Here is a 26,851-nt window from a genome sequence, read left to right on the forward strand (position 1 = left end):
TTGATTCCTCACAGTCATTAACAAGGCCTTGGTCGAGTGGGTCAGAGAGTCTGTATGTAAGGCCACGGTGTTCCTGTGACTAAGAGATGAGGAATTATGATTGAGTTGAAGGTGAAATTCTTGCCTCAAGTGAACTTTGTATGAGAGACAGAGAGGACTTCAGTTTAACTTGAGAACGTGCGTCTGTGTTGTACTGAGTTACACATTTATTCCTACTCATTGACTAGAACCATTGACTCAACTCAGTGTAGCAAGGATGTAGGATGTAGCAACAGTGCCCCTGCAAACTAGTGCCGGGGGTGCCTGCTCTGCACGTTGGGAGGCGAGCCCTGGCATTAAAATGACCAAATCCTTGCAAAAGAAAAGGTCAGGGCTGCTATCTTGGCTAAGTTCGTATTGTCGTCAACCAGGTTAGGATTAGGGAAACTTGCCATTTTCAGCATGTGATTTCTCACTCAGATATTGTTATTGTTGTTTCCCTTAGCAACAAGGATTTTGAGGCCAGAATTAGGCACCACTTGGCTCGCTTAGACCAACAGTCTACATCCTGGGAAGTCAGACCTTGTTTACAGTGATGAATTGTGGGGAAAAAATTCTTATTTATTCCAAGATGGGTGGGTCATGTCTCCCCTGTTCCCCCTGGGATTTACACCTATGATCTGCAGGAAGATTGACTATTTCCCCTACAGTTTTTCTTAATGCCTGTCACCTGGTCGAATTCCAAAAACACTATTTTTGGGGGGCAGAGTGCTGAGGTTGAATTGAGGAGTCTCAGAACCTGAGGGAGGAAGCTGCTCTGCAGTCTGGTGGTACGGCAATGGACACTTCTGTATTACTGGAGGGCAGCAGAACAACTGGCTTATGATGTTACATTCTATGTTTGCATTGCTACCGAGCTGTATCTTTATGTTGGTTTATTATTGTGAAGACATAACATTACTAGGAATGTTAGTTACTTTTTATTTCCTTTTTTAGCTTTTACAGCAAATTACTATTACTAAGCAACCAAATCTGTTAGCTGTAGGCTAACATGTCACCCAAATCAAGATTATACTTTATTTCACCATCGTCATATTACAAAATTAATCATACATAGCCACAAATATACATTACCTCATCGCTATGCATCCTGCAAACAGCTCGGTTTAAAAAGAAAAATAGCATTAAAAACATATCATCTTTTTTTCACTCCCTTCCAAAACAAATGCAGTGGTACTCATACCACTTTTGTCCACAGGGGCTCCCAGAATCTACACAAAATGAAACTTCCCTGTAGCTGCTTCAAAAAAGTCTAAATCATTTTTCCAAACAGCTGGGCACTGCAGTTTTTAGCAAATGTTACTCAAGCAGGAGATGTTTTGTTGGGGGCTATTTCCAGCTGCGGATTAATACACATTTGGTGCTCTAGTGTGTATTTCTAGCTGCAGGGTGGTGTATTTGGGGTTTGACTCAAAATGAACTGCAGTGCCCATGCTCATCATAATGAAGGAACATGTCATTCAGTGCAACAGTGTGCCTCATTGATGTGTTTTTAATAGCCTTTGGACAACAATGGAGCTCTGTGGCTCAGAGGAATAAGATATATCAGGCTTTAGACACTGAGACAATACTTTACAGAAGGATACATTTATTTTTGGTTTTGGCTTTTCATTGAAATTCTTGAAAATAACACAAAAAAAAGGAATATCACCAGACTTAAACACAATTTATTTTAAAGGGCTCTAAAAGAAGCTCTGAAAATAAGCGTGACAGTTGCGTGTTATAACCAGTATGCCATTGTATATGTTACTGTGGTGATGACACATAAAATCAGCTTCCAGTTAGTTTCTGGTTGAGGTTGTCACACACGCCACAGAAGTGAGGTCATCGCTGCACCATCTCCCCTCTTATCTTCCACCAGCACATTAACTCCCTGTACTTTCTTAGAATCATATCCTCAGTGCAACGATTCGTTTCCTCAGAACTGTCATCACCGCCCACCTCCGTCCACATTATTTAGAAGTCATCCTGTAACTTGCACTCTCATTGTTGGCATGTTTCCTGAGAACTCATTGGCAGGTCAGTTTCATTGTTCAAGCTTCATTATTGTAGTGGTTCACTGGTGATGATGATGACGTCACCACATCAGGCAGCAAGAGAAACTCATGCATGGGAGAGACTACACTCCACAGTTCTGTTATCAAAGAGGAATCAGAATGATGTAAAACTCCCGGAATGTCTCAGGAATGAGATACTCCTACACCTCCTCATTCCTCAGGCCCTTTCTCTCTGCGGACAACCTCTGATTGGTGACTGTCACTCCCCCATTACCTCATAGTATTATTCCACTCATATGTCCATTTAGGGTCTGTTCCAGAATGTGGCTTTAGTGAAAACTGGAGTTTGTAAACCGTGAGTTGAGGGGAAACTCTGCTTTTTCAGTTCCTTACTTACTGTTATGTCTCTCAGTGGTTTTCCCCTACAGCCCTGCCTTAGGGCCTTAAGGAGCTGTCGGATGTGCTCTTTCATTTCCTTATTGATCCAGTCGATATCGAAGCTTATTAATTTGCTGAGATTCACGTTGGGAAAGGAAGATCCAAATCCTGGTTGGATATTGGATCGTTCCCCGAGGACAGACTTTACTAACGTTAAGGCTTTTATGCATTCTTCTCATGCCTTGGAACCGTGATCTCCTCCCTCACATTCCAATACTGCACAGTGCGTATTTATCCTCAGCTCAATAAAATGTATGCATTACCCGTCTTTTTTGTTAGCTGAAGGTCATCTGAACAGTGTCCTGTACTGAAATGTTTATTGAAAAGTAAGTAATCTCACATTTTTCATGGTGTGATTGGTCACATTGATTGAATAGTCCTATCATATTGGAGATTATGTGGCTTTATATGGTCTAAATCATTAATACTGGGTGAGGCTATAACCAGTACTCTAAACTGTGAATGAATTTCTTGTAATACAGCTCAGAGCTCCCAGTCTGGACCGATAGCTGCAGGGATAACCGAGCTAACTAGCTAATGGCAGCTACAGTTGGCAACAGAAATGTAATATTTACACTCAACTCACTGAACTCAGAAGTATTCATTTTTTCCATAAGTGAATAAACAAGCTGTTCTCAGAGGAAAATAAGGTCCCCAGAACACTGTTTGAAGCTAGAAAGTTGGCAGGGTCCGCCACATATAAACAAAGTAGAAGAGTATAAATTGTGTTGTCCTTTAAGGTCAGTTTGTTTATTCAGTTTATTCAGTCATGAAAACAAAGAGAGTTTGCTTAGTTTGTTTATGATTCAAATGTCTTTCACCTTTTAAGGATGCGTGGTAAGTGATGAATTAGTTGACTTTGGTGAATACAAATTAAGTAATGACTTATTAACTTCATTCTTTTCTAAATTCTGTTTTTTAAGATATGTTTCATGCATAAATACTTATTGGTCCCTTGGATTAAAATGGAGGTTTTGCCTTTTATTTACCTGTTGCCATGGCGAATTTTGGACCTGAATTAATTATGGAGTTTTTCCATTCAGCATGCTCGTGGTCAACTGCAGAGTTTCCCATCACGGGGTGAGTCAACTCAGAGTTCAGGGTTCAGATATTGTTAAACCAGCTCTCTGGAACGGATCTTCTAATACTGCTCCAATGATATCCTCTAAATTATTATTATTCTGTTTCCAGTAACACACCCTCCCCTCTTCTTTTGCATTCCTTTACTGATAAATTCTCCGTCCTGTAACTCTCCTCTTCCGGTCTCCTTTCTGATCAGAGTTTCCAGTAACAGCCCCCCTTTATGAAAGACCTTCTGTCCTGCCTGTTGAGTCCCCCTCTGACTAAGCATCAGACATCTGAATGAGTCATTTTCACATTAGTTCGGATAAGATTACCATGATTTGCAGTTAAGGGAGCATCAGCCTGACAGATCATGTTTACCGAGATGAAGCATCGTGAGTTTTGAAGTGTGGACAACATGAGCATCATCAGTAGTGACTCAGTGGGCCATGTCCTGCTCAGCTGATCTGCTGTTGTGTTTGTGTATAGGATTTGACTCTGTCTGGCGCCTCCTTTTGGCCAGGGATGAATACTGCGTGCTGTGCAGCTGATTTCCAGGAAATGATTTCAGTGGGCGGCAATGTAGGCTTGGCAATATGAGGACAACGGTGGGAAAGAATTTCAGCAACAACAACGGTTCTGCAGGGATCGGCTGCAGAACTGATGGGATGCTGCAGAGGGGAGGGGAGCTGGAACATTCGGCGTGACCGAGTCCTGATGCCGAATTAAACAATGTGGATTTTTCATTTTAATAAGTGAAATCTTTACTGTGTTCATCGTGATGCTAGAGGCTTTTGGGGCTTTTTGCTACTCGTTTCCTCACCTGTATGTTTGCTGTGGTGGATGGAAATTTCCACATGTGAACGTGTGGGTTGTGCCAGTCATTTGGACACCCAGCTGTGGGTGGCTCAGCTGCAGTGTGCTTGTTTGAGGCCTAGAGACCTTTACAGAAGGGAATCTACCTGACTCTGAACCTTTTTGTTCTTTGAAAGGGGAGTTTCAGGGAATGCCTGTGGGTTTTTCAAATTTGAATACATCTAACATTTTCAGCTGCAAATACGCTTGATTAACCCCTTCCTTTCCCGTTTTCTCCCTTTTTTTTCATGGCAGGAGCGCTTTGCCGAAATCTTCGGGCAGGACGCGGCGGCAGAGAGCAGGAGGTCTCAGGAGAGTTTCAAGAAGTGGCTGCTGGCGGGGATGACCCTGGTGACCGGGGTCGTGGTGGGCTCACTCATCGCCCAGAAACGCCTGTGAAGGGAGATCCACGACAACCTTCCCAACACTCTTCCCCGACCTGCCTCCTTCATTCCCCACAACAAGGAAGTTAAAATGAAGGTCCTGTTTGTCTCGTCAGAACTGCTGATGATGTTTACTCTTATTTTTTTTTTTCCCCTCACACATCTCACGGTGGACTAAGAACCCTCACATGTTGTTGAACTTTTGAGAAAAAGAAAGAGAAGAGTCACTCGTATTCATTTGTTCACCTTCTTCCACCCTGAAGAAAAATCTGTGGTTATACAGGGACAGACATGTTATTCTTTCATCCACTGATCCAATCATTCCTTTAAATCCTTTCTCCACTGGTTCCTGTATAATTTTTCTTTCTTCATGTTTGTATGTACTAGTTTTAACAAATTTTGGTTTCCCATTTTCACCCTCAAAAGAGGCTGAAACTGAGTCCACTCTTCACAGTTAACCCGAACCTGTCTGATATAAAAAGTCTGTGTTGTGGGGCCTGAGCTGCTCTACATGTCTCGTCTTGAAGCTTTGGTTGCTCGTCCCCACAGACAGCTCTACAATAGCTTTGTATGTGCCATATGGAGAGTGAAAGCAGGGGAGGATGTAGCACCTGCCCCTGAACAGCTTCAGTAGTTCCTGCCAGCCATCCTGATCACCACCACATATAGTATAACATCATAATCCATGGCTACAAACACGGATTGTTTTGTCCTTCATGCTCATTGGTTTTTCTTTGAATGGTAAACAGATTTTAGTTAATAAAATATGGGAGTCTTGAACTGAAAAAGCTAATGGGAAAATAAGTCCTCTGCCTGTTTATGTTTGTTGGTTTTGGATTTGTGAACCATTAAAGCCCCACTGCTCCCGCTCGTCTGTGCTTCATGGTCATACTTGGCCTTGGTTTTATCCTGTTTGTGTTTAGTCAGCCTGCTGAGTGCCAGACCACTGTGTGTGGCAAGTTCTCAGAATCAGTGTAACTGCAGTTCATACAAGCAGGGCGCCATGGCTCACACCCTCCATGTTTACTACACAGTAGCTGAAGAATGCAGCAAACACTGTAGCAACACATACAACAGACAGAGCAGCACCGGTCACAGCGACACTCAAACTGGCTTTAAGTTTGGGTATTTGGATGTAAAGGTTTCATTTCGCTAACACTTTATTTCAACCTCTCCTATGTAGTATATATAAGCAGTATATACACAGTTTAAAAATGGTTTATAACACACTGTGAGATAGCTGTGAACAGGTGTAAGGATGTTTCTAAGTGTTTATTAAAGGAGTAATTGTAAGATAAAGCCAGAATTTTAGTTTAGGAAATGAACAGAATCAACAGAATGTGAAGAAACAACAGTGCTGACATTATGTCAAAGATGTCTATGTGTTTTGTTCCAGAGATGTCTACTGAAGTTAGCACGCTAACCAGCTAGCCCCAGCCCACACACTTCTAATCACTTTTTCATAACACCAGAGGCAAGTTTCAGCTGGTCAGTATATGCCAGTGGCAAGTTTGGTTTGCTACGTTTCACAAGCTGTCTGAGCCTTTAGTGTGATATATTATGAGAATGACTCACAAAATGTCAAGAAAGTAAACACTCTTACATCTGTTTTCCAAACCAAATAGAAAAAAACATCCGTACACTGTTAAAATTCAAATTTCTCTCTTTTTCTGAACAAAGACGAGCGTAACTGCCTCATTAAATTACCATAAAACACAACAATAAACAAAATAAAACTCACCAAAACAGTCTTGGTTTATCTTTCCACAATCAACCGATGATGGTGTCTCCACCTGCCATGTCTTATTGTCCCCAAAGTCAGTCCTCGTGAGAGCTGATGTAAATCGCCTCCGTCGGTCTCAGAGGCTGTGCTCTGTCCCAGGTCAGCGTCCAGCCATGTTCACTCTCAGGCTGCCATATCCAGTTGAGCTGAGCACTGTTGCCCGCGGTGATTTCCCCCCTCCTTGATCTGAGGTCTCGGTCCAGGCAAACTCTAGGGCCACCTGCTCCATGGCTAACTGAGCCACGAGCTAAATCGCTAACAGTAGCTAGCTACAGTGGAGGATAACTAGCAAAGCGCAGCAGGTGTTGGGGACTCTGGGGATATGCTGTGTTTTCGGATCTACATTTGCTATATTCTACAAAAACACACCTTTAATGTATTTGTCAACAATTATATCTTCATGAAACATCCATAATTGGTGCTATAACAAATTGTTGAAACAATATATTAATACTAGTGATATCCTTAAGTCAGTCTAAAACTACATTACAGTGTGTTATAAACTGTTTTATTTACTGTTTTTAGAGCTGCAAACGATTAGTCAATTGATTGTTCAATGTAGGGAACAATTTTGAAAATCTAGTGATTCCAAGAATTTGCTGCTTTTCTCCCATGGCATTCAATTATATTACTTCATTTCAATTACATATCCTTGAGTTTTGGATTGTTCTGACAAAACAAGACACTTGAAGACTTTGCTCTAGGTGGTGGGAAATGTTGACAGACATTTCATCTACTTAATTGAGTAATGAGAGATTTAATGATTTGACAATTAAATTCACTTTTTATGTGCAGTCATAATTGTTTGCTAATCAACCGGGGTGGTTAAAATAAGGTGTTGTCATTTCCATCATAATTTTGCAATAAAATCCCAATTATCTCCTGCTGTGCTGAAGAAGATTACATTATTCCACATTTTGTGTGCTAATTCAGAAATCATTCCTTACTTCTGAACCTTTAGTCAAATCTTCCATTTATCAACAACACAGTAAAGCTTCATGTTACACCAGAGTGAACATCATAGCCTTTTGAAGATTTATGTAGCAAACCGATAAAGCAGCTGGCAGATGTCATTTGAGTTAGTTTAGAAATGTGTCATGATGTGTCTCTTCACCATCTAAAGCGAATCAGCAGCTGTCGGCGGCTGTAGGACCGTAAAACCAGACACCCAAACCTTCATATCCCATCTCACACACGCTCACTCCAAGTTATCCATGCATTGCTTTCACAGTCCTCACACCCCCCCTTCACTTCTTTTCCTCCATCCTCCCCAGACACCTCGAATCTGTCAAATCTCCATCCGTCTCTCCTCCTCTCTCCCTCTCCATCCAGCTCCACCTCTTCCTCTGTGGTCCCCTGGCTGTCACTGCACCCAGTCACGTGTGTCAGTCACAGCTGGCCCACCTGCTGCATCACGCAAACACAACTCGGAACGAACGCACGTTTGTAATGTACACACCTGCCAGTCAGATGTAGTCCATGAGAGACGGGTGGAGGAAGACCTCGTCTTTGTTTCTCAACATCTTTCCATCTTTAATTTAAAGCTGGAGTGTTTGTCGCCTGGTGTTTCACGCACCAACAACCGGCAGCTCTATAATTTACTGGGATGGGAGGGAAGGTGGGGTGTACTCCTCCCTGTTCCCACTGCTTTAATCTTGATCTCATTCTAAATACTGTTGAAAGCGAACATGTCCTGGCTTCTATTCATGTGTGTTACAGCAGCTCAGTAAAGCACAATACAGGTGTGGTGCAGGACAGACAGGCGCCATTTTCTCATCCAAGAAGGGTTAAGAACTAGATTCACCACAGAACCCAGAGAATAAAGCAGTGTAAAATTAAACATCCGTCACTACATTGTCAGTGTGAGTGTCCAGCTATCGGCTGCGCCTCCATCTTCACAGCAGGACTCATGTCTCTTCATGGATGTTGACTTTTGCTCCTCTTCATCACATAATCATGTGCATTTACAAACATTTGAACACATGGATGTCTCTCTAAAGACCTGATTATGACCCCGCAACAAACATTTCACCAGATAAAAACACTGACTATTGATGAGCATCATCCTCTAAATGCTTGTGTCCTGAGCATCTTACTAGCCAAGGTCTGCTCTCATACATTCCAGTACAGTATAAATATATTTTTCTAGTGTACGCCCCAACAAGAAGCTGCTCGCAGGCTTTTCTCTGCTGTCCTGGCCCTCAGCTGAAACAAGTTCCCTTCCTACACGTATGTGAGTGTGTGTGTGTGTGTGTGTATGTGTGTGTGTGCATTTCTGTGTGGCAAAATGTTCTTGAAGGAGGCACAAATGAAGGAAGTGTGACAGCAGCATTGGCACGATCCTATATATATGCTAGTTATTTAAACTGATTAGAATAGTACGTTAGCTTAGTAACATATTTAAGAAAAACTGAACTGATGGCTTCTAAACATTATTTATATTTGGTGTAAAAAGCATAATTGTGCCCCTTCAAATGGCCTTAACTTCCATCTCTACATTGATGTGAATTGTCATTCGTTGTGTTTTCTTTTTAGGATTATTGGACTGCCACGACACACGAAAATGCAAAGTACGAGGATATTTTGAAAAAGTTAGCGCTCTGATGCTTTATGTTGGTCAGAAAGGATACAGAGGTAAAGATCGCAACCATGTCCAATGGTCTGTTTGTGTCTTAGAATGCCATTGTAAAACTATAAATTGCATTGAACCTAATAAAGCCCATGTTGAAAGATGTACTGAGTCTGTGTCTTGGATCGTGAGTGGGTGTGTTAAAACATGCATGAAGAGTTTCCCATTAAGACATGTTGTTAAATATTCAAGGTAGACTATTTCAAGAAATGAGCGAGAAGAAAGTTAATTTTATGGCCCACAATGACTGCTGAACTCAATTTGAGGAAATGGGAATTGTGCATGTAAAGAAAGATTAACCATTGTGCAGAGACAATTCAGATAAACACTTCTAATTTTATCCATTTGGTAAGTAAGATTTAATAGAATTGTCATTATGCAACACACAATTGTAAAATTTGTAATTACCTAAAAAGAAAACTATACAGACTGATGAATAAATAATGATCAAGTCAAATAAGCTGGGGGGATGAGTTCAGGAGTCTCACAGCTTTAGGAAAGAAGCTGCTCTGTAGTCTTGTGATACAGCAGCGGATACAACAGGTACAAATGTTACCCAGAACATCATTTGAACAATATTTTGTAAATGACTTTCTTTATCATTGTGGGGGTTGATTCTCAGGAACCTAAAACTGTTCACCTGCTCAGGTCTGTAACAATTTGTCCGACGTAATGTAGGTGCTAACTACAAAGAAAACTCATTACATCATAACACTGTTATGTGTTGAAATCTTGTATGTTTAAGTATGAAAAATGCAAGATATGACAAACAAGGATAGGCCTTTTTGACATATTTATTGACATGTCGCAGCAGGAAAAGCACAGGCGTAATAAGTAGCGTTACGGTAACAAAAACTGCTCTCCATCTATCTGTCAGTTCTAGTTACAGGGACATATAAAAGAACTGAGGTAATATTCTTAGTAACACTTGACCTATTGTGAAGTCAAACTGTGCTGTGAAAAGCATTCTTATGGCAGAATGTCATATGGAAAATACAAATTTTATTAATATTGTGTATCATAATGCAACTTAATCTTTAATCATTACATTATATTTACAATAGCTCATGTGGAGTTTGATATGTAGTCAGTGAGGCTCGTAATTGATTGTCTTTTTATGCCAGAAGACAATTCCATTAATCCTATGAATATTTAATGCGTTTATTTCGATAAGGCAGTTCATTTGAAGCCACATACGTTGATATGCTCTGCCTCTCTGTTCACTCAGTTTGAAAGAAAGGGTGAAGAAGTCTTTTTGATTGGATGTACCATCTAATATTAAATGCATAACCTCCACTGGATTATTCAAAACTAGCCTTTTGTTCCTATTTTGAAAACTATTTGCTTTTTCTTCTGATGTTTACTTTTATAATTCATGAGTTCATGTCATGATTTTCTTTTTTACTATTTGTCTCGTTTCAGTTTCCTATTTCTGTGCATTCTTTTTAAAACGCCTCCCAAAAACTGGATCGCCACTCAACCTTCCTTTTCCCAGGTGCCCAGTGGCAGACGAAGCTGTAAAGTGATAGCGGTTCATAGGGAGCCAATGTAAACATTGATGATTTCATTATTCTATATCAATTACATTTACTTCATAATGACATGTTGAAGCAGACAACATGTTGTCTATTGCAAGTTTAATGAATCTCAAATAAAAGTATTTATTATGCAGAATGGAATGTTAGATCTGCAAAATCTTATAGAGCTATTTCTGTCTATAGCTGAGTTTTAAAACATCATTATCTCAAACTCAAGTAAAGAAAAGTGCAGTGAAAATGTTTCAAGTTGTATTTAATGTAAATAAACCTAGTGAAAAATGTCTACTTTAAAACATGAAAGCAATAACACAGATGGCTATCGTAGAATTATGATACCTTATTTTATAAAATATGTGACCATTTTTGCATCAATACCAAGTTGAAATATTCTTACTGTAGACTTTAAGCACTAAGCTATATTTTTTTTAACCATGGACCAATACATAATGTTGAAGCAAATCTTTTGTATAAAAATCCCCAGCAAAGTAGCCAAATATATAAGGCAGAGTGAAATTTCCCTCTCAAATGAAGTGAAGTAGTAGCCAAAAAAGGAAATAACCAAGTAAAGTACCTCAGAATTGTATTTGAGTGCATGTATTAAAGGAAAACATTGTCATTTCAGGGTTTTTTTTTGGGTTGTTTTTTTACATTTTAAAACAAGTCCCCATCTACTTCAGTGAATGCTGCTTTGCTGTGAAACTCCAGAAATGCTTTGTGGTCTACAAAACTTCACCCGACTTTCCATCGACATCACAGTTAGTAAGTAATGACTGAGTTTTCCTTTTTTAGATTAACTTTTCATTTAAGTTACTTTCCACCACTTGAGTGAGCAGTGTAAGGAATTAAACCAATGATGACTTCGTTTTAATGTCTCTGTACGCTGCTTTGCATTTGAACAAATGTTGCCTTGACACTACAGAAGCAGGCAGATAATCAGTTGAGCGCTTACTCCAAAAAATGAATGGTTAGACAAAGATACAAGCAAGACTTTTTTATTATGTGTTTACAACAGGACGGATATGGTTGTCACCATGACAGCAGGCTGCAGTGGTTGAAGTGGAGAGAGCCGCAGGTGGCACAGAGTTAACTGGCCCCAGATATATTCACAATGGACATGCTCCATCTTTATAGTGGTTTTGACAGCTGCAATGCAACATTCAAAATGACATGGACTTCAACAGCAGCTTCATGGAGGCTTCTCTGAGGTGATGGGTCCAGGCTCTGTGCCACCTCAGCCACACGCTCTTTACTTCCACTGGCCCTTCTCATAGTCCCACTTGGCTGAGAAGCCCTCGACAGGGTTGATCCTCATGTCCAACATCCTCTTTAGCTGCTTGGCCTTCCACTCTTCGTCGAAGGTCCTGGGGCGTTCAGGGTAGACTGGAGCAAAGGAAGAATAGAGACATTGTAAAGCACGTCAATCAACTCTAGTCAGTATATTCAAAAACATGCCTACTGACACAAAAAAACGTGTGATTGACGTTTTATTCTAGTCATAAACCTTTCAGACAGCAGACATTTTGACCTGTCGAACACTGGTGTTACTCATAACATTACTAAAGCCTGAAGTCCATTAAGATTATGCATGCTGGCTGCTCGGTTTCTGGCTAATGGGGATACTTAAAAGGAACAGAGCCATTGTTAACGTTGTTAGTTACAGCTCTGCCTTTTCTGCCATTAGTCAAACTGTGTGCTGTGAAAAAGGTCTGAGGCGAGTAGGAGACAGTGGCACCAGGTGTGTGATGTGGAGGCAATAAAGCTCTTCTGTTGCCGGCCACTTGCACTGTCCTCGTCAAATTTTAAAGAGATGGGTTTGTCCTTTCAGAGATTTACCGTAGATGCTCTGCCACAAGACAATCAGGCCAGTCAAGCCTACAAGGATGAAGATACCCCCCATGACAGTCTTCCACTCATCTGATGACTGCTTCATCTCTGCGTAGGTCTGACAGAACATCAGCCGGTACACTGCAGGAGGGATGGCAGAGATAGAGGTCAGGAAGACAAATGAGAGAAGTGTACTGTTAATGGAAAGTGGATATTTTCCTCCTTTCTCTTGTTCTGTGTTGTGTCACTGTGGTTGATATAAGTTGCACTATAGAGTTTTGGAGATTACATTTTATCAGAAGAGAAAGATTGACTGATTTTTTTCTGCCTAAACAAACTAAATAAACAAACTCTTTGTTTTCATGACTGAATAAATAAACTGACCTTAAAGGACAACGCAATTTATATTGTCTTACTTTGCTTATATGTGGCGGACCCTGCCACCTTTCTAGCTTCAAACAGTGTTCTGGGACCTTATTGTCCTCTGAGAACAGCTTGTTTATTCACTTATAGAAAAAATAAATGTTTCTAAATGTGTATTATTACCTCATTAATATTCTGAGTTTGAATTTCTTCTCCAAAATACATAGTGCCCCTTTAAATATTAATTTTTAAAAAGTAAAACAGAAGGTAATCGCGTTCAGGAGCTACAATTCAGTTGATTCACTCTGTTGGTCCAGAAGTAATTGGTGTCACCCACGCAGGAAGTGGCGAGCTGAAAATTAAACTTTAGAATGAGGTCAAAACTAACTGTTTATTTGAAGTGGTTTGGTTTTCAGTAAAAGCATCCACACAACATGTGGGTGCAGTTCATGAAAGTCCTCAGATTTAAAATTCTTACATCTTGCTGAAAAAACATCCAAAGTGCAGCTTTGACTGAGTGACTAGGTATTTCTGCTGTAACCAAAGTGTTGATTACTACAAACCCACGCTGTGCTACTTTATTTTATTGTTATTTTACCATTTTTTTTAATTGATGCACAAAACAGTAACAGAATATCTTCATGGTGTCCTAGGTTTGATTAATTTGCATAATTTTCAATCAAGTGGGATAGTGTGGGGGGATTGTTAATGCAACACCTGGGGGGAACCAACCCAAAGCGTCCAATCAACTATCAATCAAGAATCACTTTTTGCACCTTTAATGTTAAAAACGTTGTTCTTTCTTTTCTGCAGTGTAAAGTGCACACAAAGGAAATAAAATAGTTGTGCATTTTGACCTTTTGAAATCTTGCCTCATCTCTTGGTCTCAAACACTTCAGCCAACCCTCTAACCATCAGGTTTGGAAACTAAAGTCACCACCATAGTGTCATCTCAGTCAGGTGGTATAAACTCAAGATAAAGATTACTTTTGAGATTGCACACTGTATGATGGCGTAAAGTAAAAAGAGTGTAATGTGTTTAAGAAGGGCGTAAATAAACATCTTTTCAAATCAATTTGGTATCACTAGGCTTCTGGAGACTTGGATTAAACCAGACGAGTTGTATGGAGCCATTTTATGTTTTATTTTTGGTTGTCTTATAACGCATTAAAACAAGTCCCCATCTACTTCAGCTGTTTAGAACAGAAATTTGGGACAGAAATGTTTTGTCGACAATGAATCTTCACCTGACGTTCGATTGGAATGAGAAGTAAATAAGTAAAAGTGCAGCAATATTATCAGCAAAATGTACTTTTAGTAGTAAAAGTATTAGTACCCACTCTGCAGACTTAATGGCCTAATGAATTATATTATTAATACTGGATCAGGCCTATTGTTACTGATGCAGTTACATGTAGTGTTTGAGCTAGTTGATAGTCTTTGCTATTCTTCTTATTTCATATGCTCATTGTAGGATTTTAAAATCTTAATCTGTAAAGTAACAGTAACTATGACTTTCAGATACAGTAAATGTATATGTAAAAGTACAGTAAGTACTCCACTACTCTGAAATGGAGTGGAGGTAAAACGCAGCATAAAATTTAAATATTGAAATACAAGTAGGCCTGCCTCAGAGTTATTTTACTGTATTTATACCACTGGTTTCCCTGTGCTTTTCAATGGATCCTGGTCTTGGATTTATACTAATTTGAGAAGTGTTTTAAAACTTGTTGTGTGTGTTTTTGTCTGTACTGTGTGTTGTCTCAGCCTGTGTGAGAACAAGAACCTACAGGCAACCTTCTCCTCTTTGCTCAGCTGGCTCCAGGGTCCTTTCTCCTTCTGTTTCAGGCCCTTGTCAGCAGCGTCCAGGACATCTTTGTAGGCTCTGTCAGGCAGAGGTGTGTCCTTACGGTCACTGTACAGTGGCTTAGACATGTCCACCGTTCCTGCCACCTCTGCATGGACAGAGACAGGAAGGGTCAGTGTACATTAAAGATTTAAAAAACACCACCCTGCTGTAGAATATGGTCACTTATTGTCTCTCATGTGTCCCACACTTGATTAAACACAACTGTTTCTATGGCTGTCTGGTCATGATGGTACAACAGCGCCATCTGCTGGACTGAGGCCTGTTCTGCTACATGGGCCTTCTGAATAGTGGAGAAAGGTTCATTCACTTAAAACAGGGAGAATTACTTTATTAGCTCAAACTTCTGTTGTCGCACTTTGCCGTGCTCTCCAGGTTTGTCCCAATTTCAGCAAATTAACGTCCACATTTACAAGCTCCAGGTAAGCTTTTTGTTAAATATGTAACGCCACAGGTGTTACACCAAATTCTGATACCCGGTAGAAGGACTGGAAGAAGAAGCTCGAGGACTAAACAAGCGAGTGCTAATCACCGTGAGCTCGCGCTAACAGCAGCCATTTCCAGGGACATGTGAAATGGGCAAACTTGTTTATTTCTGCTGTTGTTTTCAGCCATAACTGTAAGGTTTAAAGATATAGTCCATAGTTAAACACGGGTGTCTGACCTCTGACGTTTTGTTATCTCATTTAATGAGTTGCTTTGCTAGCGTCCTTGATATTTAACCGACTCAGACTAACTGCTAGTTTTGGGTAAACTCGAGCTGTCATTTTCTTCAGTCTGTGGCCCAGCAGGAAATTAGGTCTCCAAACTAACGTCAGTCAAAGTGTTGTTATAACTGAGATATTAAAGCATCAAAGATGCATTTTAGACAGATGAGATGTATACACTTTGGAAATACCACCAATAATAATGCTATTTAAATTATACGTAAACTTCTACACGACGGACAGAAGTTATTGTGTGCAAACAACCATTAGCTTGGAACTATAACGGTCGACTAGATGTTCAGTAGTGTAGGTCTAGTGCTTTACAGTCACAGACCACACTACAGTTCATTTATGATGCTCTCTGTATCCATTGGGTATTCTTTTTTTTATAACAGCAGCAATAACAAAAAAAAAAACTTGAAATACAATGAAAAATGTAAGCAGTAGCAATATTGCTAAAATTCCTAATTTGGACACTGAATTTGGTGGAACACCTTTGCCAGCAATTAGCTAGCCAAGTTTGACCTCATGGAGACATTTAAACCACCGTCCCTTATTCTCTCACAGTTTATCCAGAAAACTGTCCATCCTACACGACCATATGTGCTATTGTTTTACTTCAGAGTTGGTAAGTTCAGCAGCAGATATGAAAAAACACAATGGTGTCGGTGTACCGTGACCGTGGCTTGCCATCCCCGCGCTGCTGGTGGTCAAGGGCACGGCCGCGCGCCGGGCCAGGAGGCTTCCCACGCGCCCTGCAGTCAGGCGGAGCATCTGTAAACAGGTGAGCAGTGACAGTTTATTACATATATCAACAGCACAGGCATTCCTTTGAAAAATTGGATATAAGCTCATGATCAGCTAATTACCAGCAGTTATCATCTTAGTTTAAAGCACCATTATGTAGAAGTTGGCATTTTGTGAGATTTAGCGCCCCCCCACAGTTTCTGAGTGCAACACCACTGTTTTAAATACAAATCCCAGGTCTGTAAAAATGAGTCAGACGTAATGTAGGTGGTAACTACAAACATACTCATCACGTCACAACAATGTTATGTCCTGAAAACGTATCTAGAAGTAAACATGTATGTAACACTGTGATCCTACCCTCTCACTGAAGTTACATAGTGCAGAAACAAGTGATAGAGACAGAGACACCATTCACCCTGTAACAAGACACTGTACCATCAACATGATTTTAAAGCTGTTATGTTAAGGTAAAAAAGTTACATAATGTTGCTTTAATAAACAAGATAGGTAATGCTCCTGAAAAATAACTACCCTACATACAGTGGACTTACTTTGATTATCTAAGATGGATGGAAGAAAATAACTAAGGCTGCATACAGTCAAGTGCTTCAGTCGCCTATTTAGGAGTAATAAAAGAGAGGTGGCCTACTTTTAAATGAGTTTGACTGAATTAGGTGTTGAGAATTTCCCAAAGCTTGTACAATCTCTCATGTGAAACGGTAGGGGGCCTGTGTTTAAAGGGTAACTCCCCCAAGTTTACACAGTGAAGTGTGTTTAGATGTCTTGGAGAGCAGTACTGCATATGTTAAAACAGTATTATAAAGCTTTTTGTGTCTGTAGAGGAAGCTGCATGTGATCTGATCCATTGCCTCCAGCGATGTCACTCAGTGGCTAAGTTGCATTTAGGGTAATGAAGGCACCAGGTTTTGAAAAGGAAGAAGAACACATGGAATAATTAAATGATTACTCTGGTATTGATTTTGATCATTTTTTAAAAACAGTCCATAATGAGTTCATCAGTGTTATAGGAGTGCAGATTTAATACGGTTTCATCTGGAGACACAAAAGGTTTTTTACATATGCAGTAGTAGCACTTCCCAAGACCTAAGTAAAGTAAAGAGTAAAGTTGGTGGAGTTACCCTTTAAGGGCTCAATCGTGATGATCATTCCAACTGAATGTAGGAGTGCTGATTTCACGTTTATTCATGGCTTTAGTTTTGTGCCTATAGTTCATTTAAGTATATTCACTTCTCTTTCACTATTTCTTCGACTAATTATTTCTGTTTACATGAACAAACACAAACTTTAGACAGTAAATTTAAGGACCACATATGGTATTATGTAGTTACGCAGTAAAACAATTGTAAACAGAACAAAAGCACTGGAATACACCACAAGTTGTATTTATGACGCACAGAGGAGCACTTTAAAGGTAGCAGTACGTTCGACCAACACTTAAGGCAAGAGAGATGGCAGTAAGGTTATTTTTGATTATTTCACACACACAAACACTCACACTCTCCATTTACACGTGATGACTCTTCTCTTAATATCTGTTGCCCATTATGTTTCATGTTGCCGCAGTTTGAATATTAAATTGGCCATTTATTTTATTTTAAAAACAAACAGTGGATATACTTATCAGTGTGTGTGTGTGTCTGTGTGTGTTTGTCTGTGTGTCTGTGTCTGTGTCTGTGTGTATCTGTGTTGTGAACTTGTTGTGAACCAGAAAATCTAATTAAGTGCTTTATAATGGCGGTCTGGATGAAAGCCAAATCCCTTCTTTGCCAGTCTGGACACCTCATTAGATTTTACTGTTAGATACACGGCAGTGGTACCTGCAAACAGCAGCCACTGAAAGACAATTCAAGATTGTGATTGTTTACAGTTCAGACATGATCTTTCAGTTCTTCCAAAAAAATGTTATACACAAGTCAATGCAGCATGCTCAAATGAAAAGGCTTTACGTCACACTTATTTACCAGTCATCTGTCTATTGATATTGGCAATATACTGTATAAATAAAGGATAAGTTCACAAAAATAAAAAATTTAAATTAATTTTCGTAGTCCAGAAAACATTTCTGGAGTCACACAGTTTTGCAGAGTTCTCATAAACAACTGAAATAGATAGAGACTTGTTTTACAACATAAAAAAACATAAAATGGCCCCATACAGCTTGTCTGATGTAATTCAAGACTTTGAAAGCCCTGAGATCCCAAATTATTATGAAATGATGTTATGTTCACCATTTTTGAAGCCAGAGCCACTGTAGCTGCTAAGTTAAAAGCGGGTGCATGACCTTGACCGTGCACTGAGGCTGAAATAACATCTGTTTTCCTGGACTACAAAACATCACCTGACTTTCCATATGACTGAATTTTCATTTTGGGGTGAACTGCTCCTTTTAGCACATTGAGATATTAAAGTAAAATTGTGTCCTTGGTCAGTGATATGCAAAACGTCATATTTTGTCATACAAAAGTACATTTTCAGTTTGTAGAGAGTTCTTCATGTTCACAGTCTGTGATTTAAGTTTCTATGGAAAGAGGAATAATGTTTAACAGTATCTCTAATGTTGCTTTTGTGTTTGTCTTTTCACCTGTCGTTCTGTGGCTTATCCCACGTACACACTCTGTCTCACTCTCACACGCTCCCACACACACACACACACACGCAGCAAATTAAAATGGCAGAGAAATTGGCGGATAGTCAATTCAAAAGTCCGAGCTGACCTTCTGAGAGGGACAGGAGTAAACAGAAACATTTCACCTTTTTTTCTAACACATTTTTAAAGACAAAGTAATGAATCACTTAAATCACTTAAAGCCATACAGTTACTGCTCTGAATTCTGTTTTTGTTACGTTAGAGAAGGTACTAGAAGGAACAATGACTGCCTTCAACAAGGAGGCTCAGTCAGCCTTGCTGTTATACTTTTTTAAGCATCTTGAAGAAAAGCCAAGTGTTTTTCTCTCTGCAGGATCAAAATTGCATGTGATTGCACTCAGCAATCGTTTATATTTCAAGCATTAGATCATGGTTTTATTCTGGTATAAATATAGCACCATTAGGTCTGACTTACTTTCAGTCTGTCTCCAGAGCATTTTCAGTTTCCTATACAAATACAGCTGCAGCTCTAGAAAATCTCTCAGCTCGATCTGTGACATAGTTTACAGTCTTTTTTGCACGTCCGCCACTCTCCCTAACCGTGTAGGGTTAGAGGAGGGGTGAGTCTGTCCCTCTGTCATCCCCTCTCTGCTGCTTGCCAAACACAATTATAGTCTGTTCATTTGATTTGGCAGAGACAGATACTCACGGTTGTTGTAAGAGAGAAAAACTGCAGGACTAGAAGATGCAAATCTTGAGAGAAAAGGGCTGTTTAGGGCCTTCTTCCTTTAGTTTCGTCTGCGCTCTTATCGCCACATAACACTAAGCAGGAACCAACTGGTGGGCGGGTGAGAGAGGCGGGATGAGAAGGAGAGAGAGAGAGAGAGAGAGACGCAGAGGGAGGGAGCTCTGAAAGGAGGGAGACCAAACCAGCCCAAGTAAACAATCGATCAAAGCGTGTGATAAAGAGAGAGAAAGTCAGAAAGAGAAAGAGCTTAACTGCAGATCACAATGACCACACAGAAATATTTCTCTCTTTTTTTCCTCCCATACATAGTTCTCCCTCTGCTCTCCAGGCACAGCAGAGAGTATGGGGTTGTTTTAGGTGGGGTCACATCAGGACACAGAAGGGACTATATTTTACGGTGGGCAGGAAATGGCGCATGTGTGTGAGAAAGTGGGACGGACATTTATGGAAATAAGAGCCAGTAAGACAGACACAGTGAGAGATTTTACCCTAACTAGTGCAGGTTGGCACAAGGCCACCATTTTCTCAGAGTTGTCTGGCAGTGAGCCAGCAAAGACGGGAGGTGAAGTGGAGGACAGTCCCAGGGGTCGGATGAGGACAGACCTGTTCATAGAAACCCCACAGTGCTGCTGTGTGAGCTTCCCACAACACAGCTTAGGCAGAATTAAAGAGAAAACAAACCTTGTTTTGGAGAAAAACACCTGTAACAGACCTAAAGACTCTGATGTAACTTAGTTCAGCAACTCTAACTAAACTTAGGAAACTCAAAAAAAGCTCAAACTTATGTTCTTTGAATTTTAATTCTATTGTTTTTGTGAGTTTAAAATATTAATAGATTTTTTTGCTGACTTTGTGAACTGATTCCACTTAAAAATATGTTTGTGGTATTGAAGGACAAGTTCAACCAAAAATGAAAATTGAGTCCTTATCCACTTACCCCAATGCTGATGGGAAGACATTTCTGGAGCTTCACAGCAAAGAAGTGTTGCAGCATTCTCCTAAACAGCTGAAGAAGATAGGGACTCAAATCTGAAAAAAAACAAAAAACTAAAATTGCTCCATACAGCTCACCCAAGTCTCTGGAAGCCCCAAGATCCCAAATTGATTTGAAGTTGTTATTTACTCCCTAGGTGTATGTTTGAGCTCATGCAACCACTTCAGATGGGTTGCGTGCTAATACTGGGTAGCTTAACAGCTAGAGTAAAGATTTCCCTTTAAAAAGGGTGTAAATGGTGTCATATCAAAACAGTTTGCCATTTCAAAGTTTCCAGATACTTGGATTACGCCAGACGTGCTTATGTTTTTAATTTCAGTTGTCTCCAGCTACTTAAGTTGTTTAGGAGAAAGCTGTCACGCTGTTTAACTGTGAAGCTCCAGAAATGTTTTGTGGACTATGGAACTTCACCTGATTTTTCATCGGCATGGTGGTGAGTAGACAATGACTGAATTTGCATTTGTGGGTGAACTGTTCCTTAAAGCTTCTATTATTTGATAAGTAGAGGAGAATGTAGCAGTCAGTCAGGCGGCTTTGTGTCAGTGTTCAACTCTACTGTTGTGTTATATAACTAGGAATGCATGGTATAGCTCACTGTCTGAGTTCAAGGTCTGCATATTCACCTGCTGTCCCTCCACCAACACAGGCCAAAGTACATTCACAGTAACAATGTCATGTGGCAGCAACGGGCAAGTGCTTATGAATGATTATCCTCTTTATAATTTTTTATGTTCATCGAAGCAGATAAAGCTTGTGTCGCAGTTGTACTGTAGTGTTTCTAAAACTGTACTCTATGGTGGTGCAAAGTAACAATGAATACATTTATCTAACGATTCCTCCGTACACTAGGCACATGTACTTTTCTCTCCACTACATTTATCGAACAGGAAGTTAGTAAGTCACTTTGCATAATCAGATTTTACAAACAGAACTTGAACTCAGTTGCCAGTTTGTTTGGCACACCCATTGACAAGCACACCTAGCTTTATTCAATGCAGTCTAACAGCCTTGCAATAAAACCTGCCTTCATGAAGTAAATTAACTTACTGTTGGAACTGTTCAAGTGTATTCTCATAAATAAACAGAGCATACATGCACACATCCAAAAAACATCTGCCTTAGACCTATTGTTTGTTTCTGTCATTTTTGGGTAGCAATATATAAATATACAGAGATGAGGAGAAACCTGACTGTGGATTTGTTTCACTGAAGAATTAGACAACAGAGTCTTAACAGGTACAGTATCAACAGATAACGGCTCCATTAAAAAAAACAAAACTCTGGACCACTCATTTCTAAGCCCTGGCTATGGCTCCGCACAAGAACAATCAAATAGCTGGTGTAATGTCATATAACAGTGCCATTCATAATAACTTATTTTACTTAATATAATTAAGTACATTTTTTTTTTTTTTACATTTTACTTAAACCTGAATAGATTTGTGGTTGCCTGTTTTTGGAGTTCCACCTGCTCGGTCCTCTAGGAAATACTTGGCACTTAAAGCTCGGGGTCCGCCCGCTTTTCCGACATCCCGCTATTCCGACATGTCTCCGACAATGACAAAAAACGATGTCAAAATAGTGGGACGCTTGAAAAATAACTTTAATGCCGCTATTCCGACAATTAGATGTCACTGTCTAAATAGCGGCATGTCGGAATAGCAGCATGTACTGTAACCCTTAAACTCCAATATTTTTACCTTTAGTTGCTAACTAGAAGCTGCCTGCTGCGACTGGAAACAACGACAAAAGCTGTGAGATTGAACCAAACATTAATGTTGCAGACCATAACACCATAAGCGTAAGCTGAAAGAGGCTAAAATTCTCTGTGGATTCTTCACCCCCCTTTCACATTTCACATTTGAGCCACTGCTCATAAAAGATTCAGTATAGCAGCCTTCAATACATTTTTGAATGCAGTACACTTACTTGTCATGGATAATTTTTACAGTGTGGTATTGCTATCAATACCCTGTGGATAGATTGTTCTCTGAATTATCCAGAGTGACAGAAACACTAGACAAACTTTTATGTTCATTTTTAGATGTTTCAATGCCACAAATTAAATGTACCTCTGTTGTGTTGGGCATTTGTAAATCTCCAAACCTGGAAACATATAACAAAACTATCTCCATAGCTATAGACAAGGGTTTGATGAGAAACCATGGACTGACCCTTTACAAAGGGCACTGTATATTGTTTTGAAGACCACATATGTCCACTAGATGGCAGCACCACACAAACATTTGAGGCAGTAGCGGACATAGAATCTGTTTGGATGCAACTCATTTGAAAACGAAAGCATTTAATCAACACAACAGTGAAACGTTTGTCAGTTACAATTGAAACAAAGCCAATTGTTTATCTTGTGGAACTTGTCCGGGTCATATTTCACTGGGGTGGAACATTGTATTGTATTTTTTTTCAGCCTCAAACACTTGTCTCAAGCATGCAGAGTAATTACAAGTATATACATTCAAGTTCAAGCTCTTAAAATAAATATACTATAGAAATATACCGTGATGTGTACTGGTATAAACAGGCAGTAATAAATATATATCCAACAAACCAAATAACAGGTTGTAAACAGTAACTAATCAGGTAAGTAAGCAGGTTGACTCAGTGCAGTCCAATATGTATGTATGTACATTACCAGTGAGTACAGTATTAGTGCAAAGTAAAAGGAAAAATTATTATGCCTGAAAGGTTGACTTGAAGTATGAAAATTTTCAATGGAAGTGTCACATTTAATGTTAAGTTTTCTATCATGTTGAGTCAATGTGACTAAATTAAATAACTTAGTCTGATGAAATTAAATGAATGCAGACTTTTATATGTAAACCTAATGTGTTTGTTCAATTATTACATATAAAGTTTGGGGGAACTTTACATCAACATTAAGGGCCCTATTTAGATGTCTATAGCACTCGGTCTAAAGCACAGTGTGCTGGTGCGTTTAGGACTTGTCCAAGTCCATTTTGCTAGTTAAACGGTAGATAATCTGGGCGCAAAGTGTGGTGCACAGCGCAAAGAGGTAGGATTTAGATTCTGAATTAGTCGTGTGTGTTTGGGGCGGAACATAAATCAAACCAATCCGAGTGTCGTCTCCCATTCCCTTTAAGAGCCAGGTGCACCAGGACCTGCACATAGTAAACAGTGGCACTCGTCTTCGCTGAGAGAAAGTGATGTGCTCCTCAGCTGCTGGACCCTCTGCAAAATCATCTGTACCATCAACAACTCTGACTGCATATGAAAAAATACACTGATAGTTAACTAGGAGGAGAAGTGCTGCTGCGTCCCTCTGTGTGCAGATCTCAGTCCGTGGATTAGACGGGACGGGTCATAAAAAGATCATTCTGATCAATAACAGTGGGATTACCTGCATCGATCCTCCAGCAGCAGAAACCACGTGTATCTGTACAATAGTAGAATTATATACAATTATATGGAAAATTTACATATGACATATATGACAGTAGTATAAAGTGTAAAGTAAGGTCCATGTATCAATAAAATGTGAGTAAAGTGACAAAATATTGAGCTTTCGGGCACAAAAGTTCCAAAGTCTTGTGGTTTCGGGGATGAAGCTGTCCCTGAGCCTGGTGGTGAGGGACCGGATCCTGTGGCACCGTCTGCTGGACAGCTGATTGGGGCCTCTTATGATCCTATTGGCCTTCTTCCTGTGTTTCTGGGTGTAGAGGTCCTCCATGGATGACAGCTCCATCCTGGTAATGTGCTGGGCAGTTTCTACAACCCTCTGTAGAGTCTTATGGTTGAGGTTGGCACAGTTGCCATACAAGGTGTGTTTCACACTGCTTAACTACCATAGAATTAGAAACGGGACAAATGACTTCTCTGTGAACAATAACTGTTGTCTTTTAATCCTACAGTATTTCTGGTGTTTGGGAGTATTACCATTTGCACAACAATCCAGAGTCGAAATTTATGCAAATGCTTAAATTTAATAACTTTTCAGATAATAGTTAACATTAACTGATGTCAATAAATCAATTGCTCTGACAAATAAAAGAAAAAGAAATCTAGTAAGTATGACTGTTGCACGCCTGCCTGTCTTGCACAGGCTATGTGGATATATTTATAAAGCAACAATAACCACGTTGGTTGTTTATGTTCATCATAATAATGTTTTTTTTTAATGTTGTGTTGTCTTACATATGAGTGACGCATGAGGTAAATCTAGCATACAGTTAGCAATGACACAATTGCGCTTCATTCCCAGTACACAGTCCCTGGGCCTGTTGTTCAGCAGCTAACTCAGGAGCACAAAGCACACAGCCCCTGAGCCGAAGAATGAGTGAGAAGCTGCGGCTCATTCAGAAGCTAACCCAGTTAGCACAAAGCACACACCTACAGAACTGAGTAACTTTCATGTTGGGTAGCCTTTTCGAACTGAGGTACGCTAGTGACGGCTATTTTGCTTGTGTTTATGTGATTTTTGCATTTAACAGAGTTGTTTATGTAATGATTAGACTAAAAAGGCTAAGAGAGCTTGTTGAACGTAGTTATTTGCTGCTACCACACATCTCCAAGCTAGTGTGTGTTCATGTGTTTGGGAGGAGTGGCTCTGGAGGGAGGGGGTGGGATTTTGGGATACTTTAAAAATGTAGCTTGCTCTTTCTGGTTTCTACAATCTTACCAACCACAGCTTTAATGGTTAACACAGATGCGCTCTAGCTTCTTGTGTGAGCTGCTGTCTGTTAATATCATTAACGAGCCACATTCTGCCTGACCAGTTTCACTTTTCATTTCTGGAAAAGCATCCGAAGCAAAGAGGCACAAACACGATCAGGGTGCAGCAGATTTTCCAGAAATACATCCAAAGCAACCTCACAGATGATTCAATGTTTGAAAGTCAATCTTGATAAAATGTATTCATCGCCCCAGACAGAAATAAATGTGTTGAAGCTACTCCCTTGTTGATGTGTAGTGAAGATATTACGTTTGTCAAACAAGACAGCAGCTGCCAGTACAACACAAACACAGCAGGGCACGCGTCCCCGATTCATTTATGGAAATTAGGTGAGGAGTGTGACGGTGCAAATAACCCCAAATCTACCCCCTTCTCCCCCCCTGCTCCGCACACACTTTGTCCTTTATGCCCTGCAGGGTTTCACCCCACTTTGACCCAGCTGCCCTCTCCTGTCCCATTAGAATTGGAGACGTCTATCTCTCCAGAGGAAACGTTTGTCATCAGTCATCTCTCTTCTCCCGTTTGTTCGGCACTCTCCCATTGTCCCTTTTTATAACAATAAAGCAGCAGAAATGAGGATTGAAGGAAGAGAATCGGCCCTCCGAGTGTCAGCTTGGAGTCAATCTGGCACGTTAAACAAGTGGCACGCACACACAGATACGCCTCTTTAAAACAGTCCTAACGGCAGATCTGTCTGCAGCCTAGTCGAACACGTTTCCCATCTGACATCCTGACAAAAGACAGAATCAGCCCACCGCTTGCTGACAGTGACAAGGATGTCTCTTGGTATTGAAGGGAGAGAACGAGTCAGAGAGAGTGCTTTGTCAGCCTCATCATCTCAGTTTGTAGAGATGAATGCTTCATCACATTGTTTTAATGAATTCAATTTAGTTTGCCCTGCAGGAAAGTGATTCTGAGGGTGACTCGTTTCTTGTGATATTACTTTGCTTTGCAAGTTTTTTCTCTCAAGTTTCTCTTTCATCTCTTCATATAGAGCATACATAACAGTGTTACAGCTTACTCAGCTGAGGGGAAACCGCAGGGCAGGGAACAGAAGGAGACAGGACCGAGTGTCTGCTTGTCAGTCACAAGAAAATGTCTGCAACAAACCCTTAATTCCTCTAACATGGTGAATGTAGGTCACGGAAAGCAAAAACCCAGTGTGATGGTGTGTGGCCTCAGATCTTTCTGTCATTGCTTGGCTTCGTGCTCTGTATGTGTGTGTGTGTGTGTGTGAAAGCCTCAGACGCGTGCCTGCCTCTTTCTGACACTACCTAACCTCAGCATGTCCAGGCTTGTTGTATTTGGCCTTACACTTTCCTGCAGAACTTGTTTGGACCTTGGCAGAACATGACCATGTGTGTTTGTTGGCACGTGAGTTTGCACGACCGTCGGTCCCCTCTGCTTCCACCCCTTGAGGCATTGTGCGTAACTGGGTCATACTCCCATGCTAACGATGTTGCTCCTCCTCCTCCTCTTCCTCACCATTCCTCATCCCAATCGTTCATGCCATATACTGCTCTGCTGCTTTGTGTTGTATTGGTGGGCCCTCTAC

At 40.3% G+C, this 26,851-nt stretch overlaps 2 protein-coding genes across 5 annotated transcripts in view; one reads left to right on the forward strand and one right to left on the reverse strand.

Moving 5' to 3' along the window:
• The window catches only part of bcl2l1 (BCL2 like 1), a 35,618-nt gene extending 26,328 nt beyond the window's left edge, over window positions 1-9,290 (forward strand). For 3 of the 4 annotated variants that reach the window (XM_084365712.1, XM_084365714.1, XM_084365713.1), the window contains exon 3: window positions 4,647-9,290. In XM_084365712.1, coding sequence (XP_084221838.1) covers window positions 4,647-4,790 — 144 coding nt within the window. In that variant the 3' untranslated portion in view covers window positions 4,791-9,290. The remainder of the gene's footprint in view (window positions 1-4,646) is intronic. The other variant, XR_014623483.1, reaches the window with a different exon arrangement.
• Window positions 9,291-11,700: 2,410 nt separating this feature from the next.
• Window positions 11,701-19,713, reverse strand: cox4i2 (cytochrome c oxidase subunit 4I2). Its single transcript, XM_084366261.1, has 5 exons — window positions 19,553-19,713; window positions 16,160-16,259; window positions 14,702-14,866; window positions 12,558-12,689; window positions 11,701-12,104 (listed from the first exon to the last, which is right to left on the reverse strand). Exons 2-5 carry the CDS (start codon window positions 16,257-16,259, stop codon window positions 11,971-11,973), a joined length of 531 nt encoding a protein of 176 aa, XP_084222387.1. The 5' UTR covers window positions 19,553-19,713; the 3' UTR covers window positions 11,701-11,970.
• Window positions 19,714-26,851: the final 7,138 nt, after the last annotated feature.

The sequence above is a fragment of the Pagrus pagrus genome, assembly GCF_965226575.1.
Source record: "Pagrus pagrus genome assembly, chromosome: 11".
Lineage (NCBI taxonomy): Eukaryota > Metazoa > Chordata > Actinopteri > Spariformes > Sparidae > Pagrus > Pagrus pagrus.

Excerpts from the sequence above, each read along its gene's own strand:
- cox4i2 (XM_084366261.1), bottom strand. The coding sequence starts at position 16,259 with ATGCTCCGCCTGACTGCAGGGCGCGTGGGAAGCCTCCTGGCCCGGCGC. Across the intron at positions 14,867-16,159 it reads GATGGCAAGCCACGGTCACG|AGGTGGCAGGAACGGTGGAC; the intron begins GTACACCGACAC and ends CTGTCCATGCAG. Across the intron at positions 12,105-12,557 it reads CTTGTGGCAGAGCATCTACG|TCTACCCTGAACGCCCCAGG; the intron begins GTAAATCTCTGA and ends CCTTTGCTCCAG.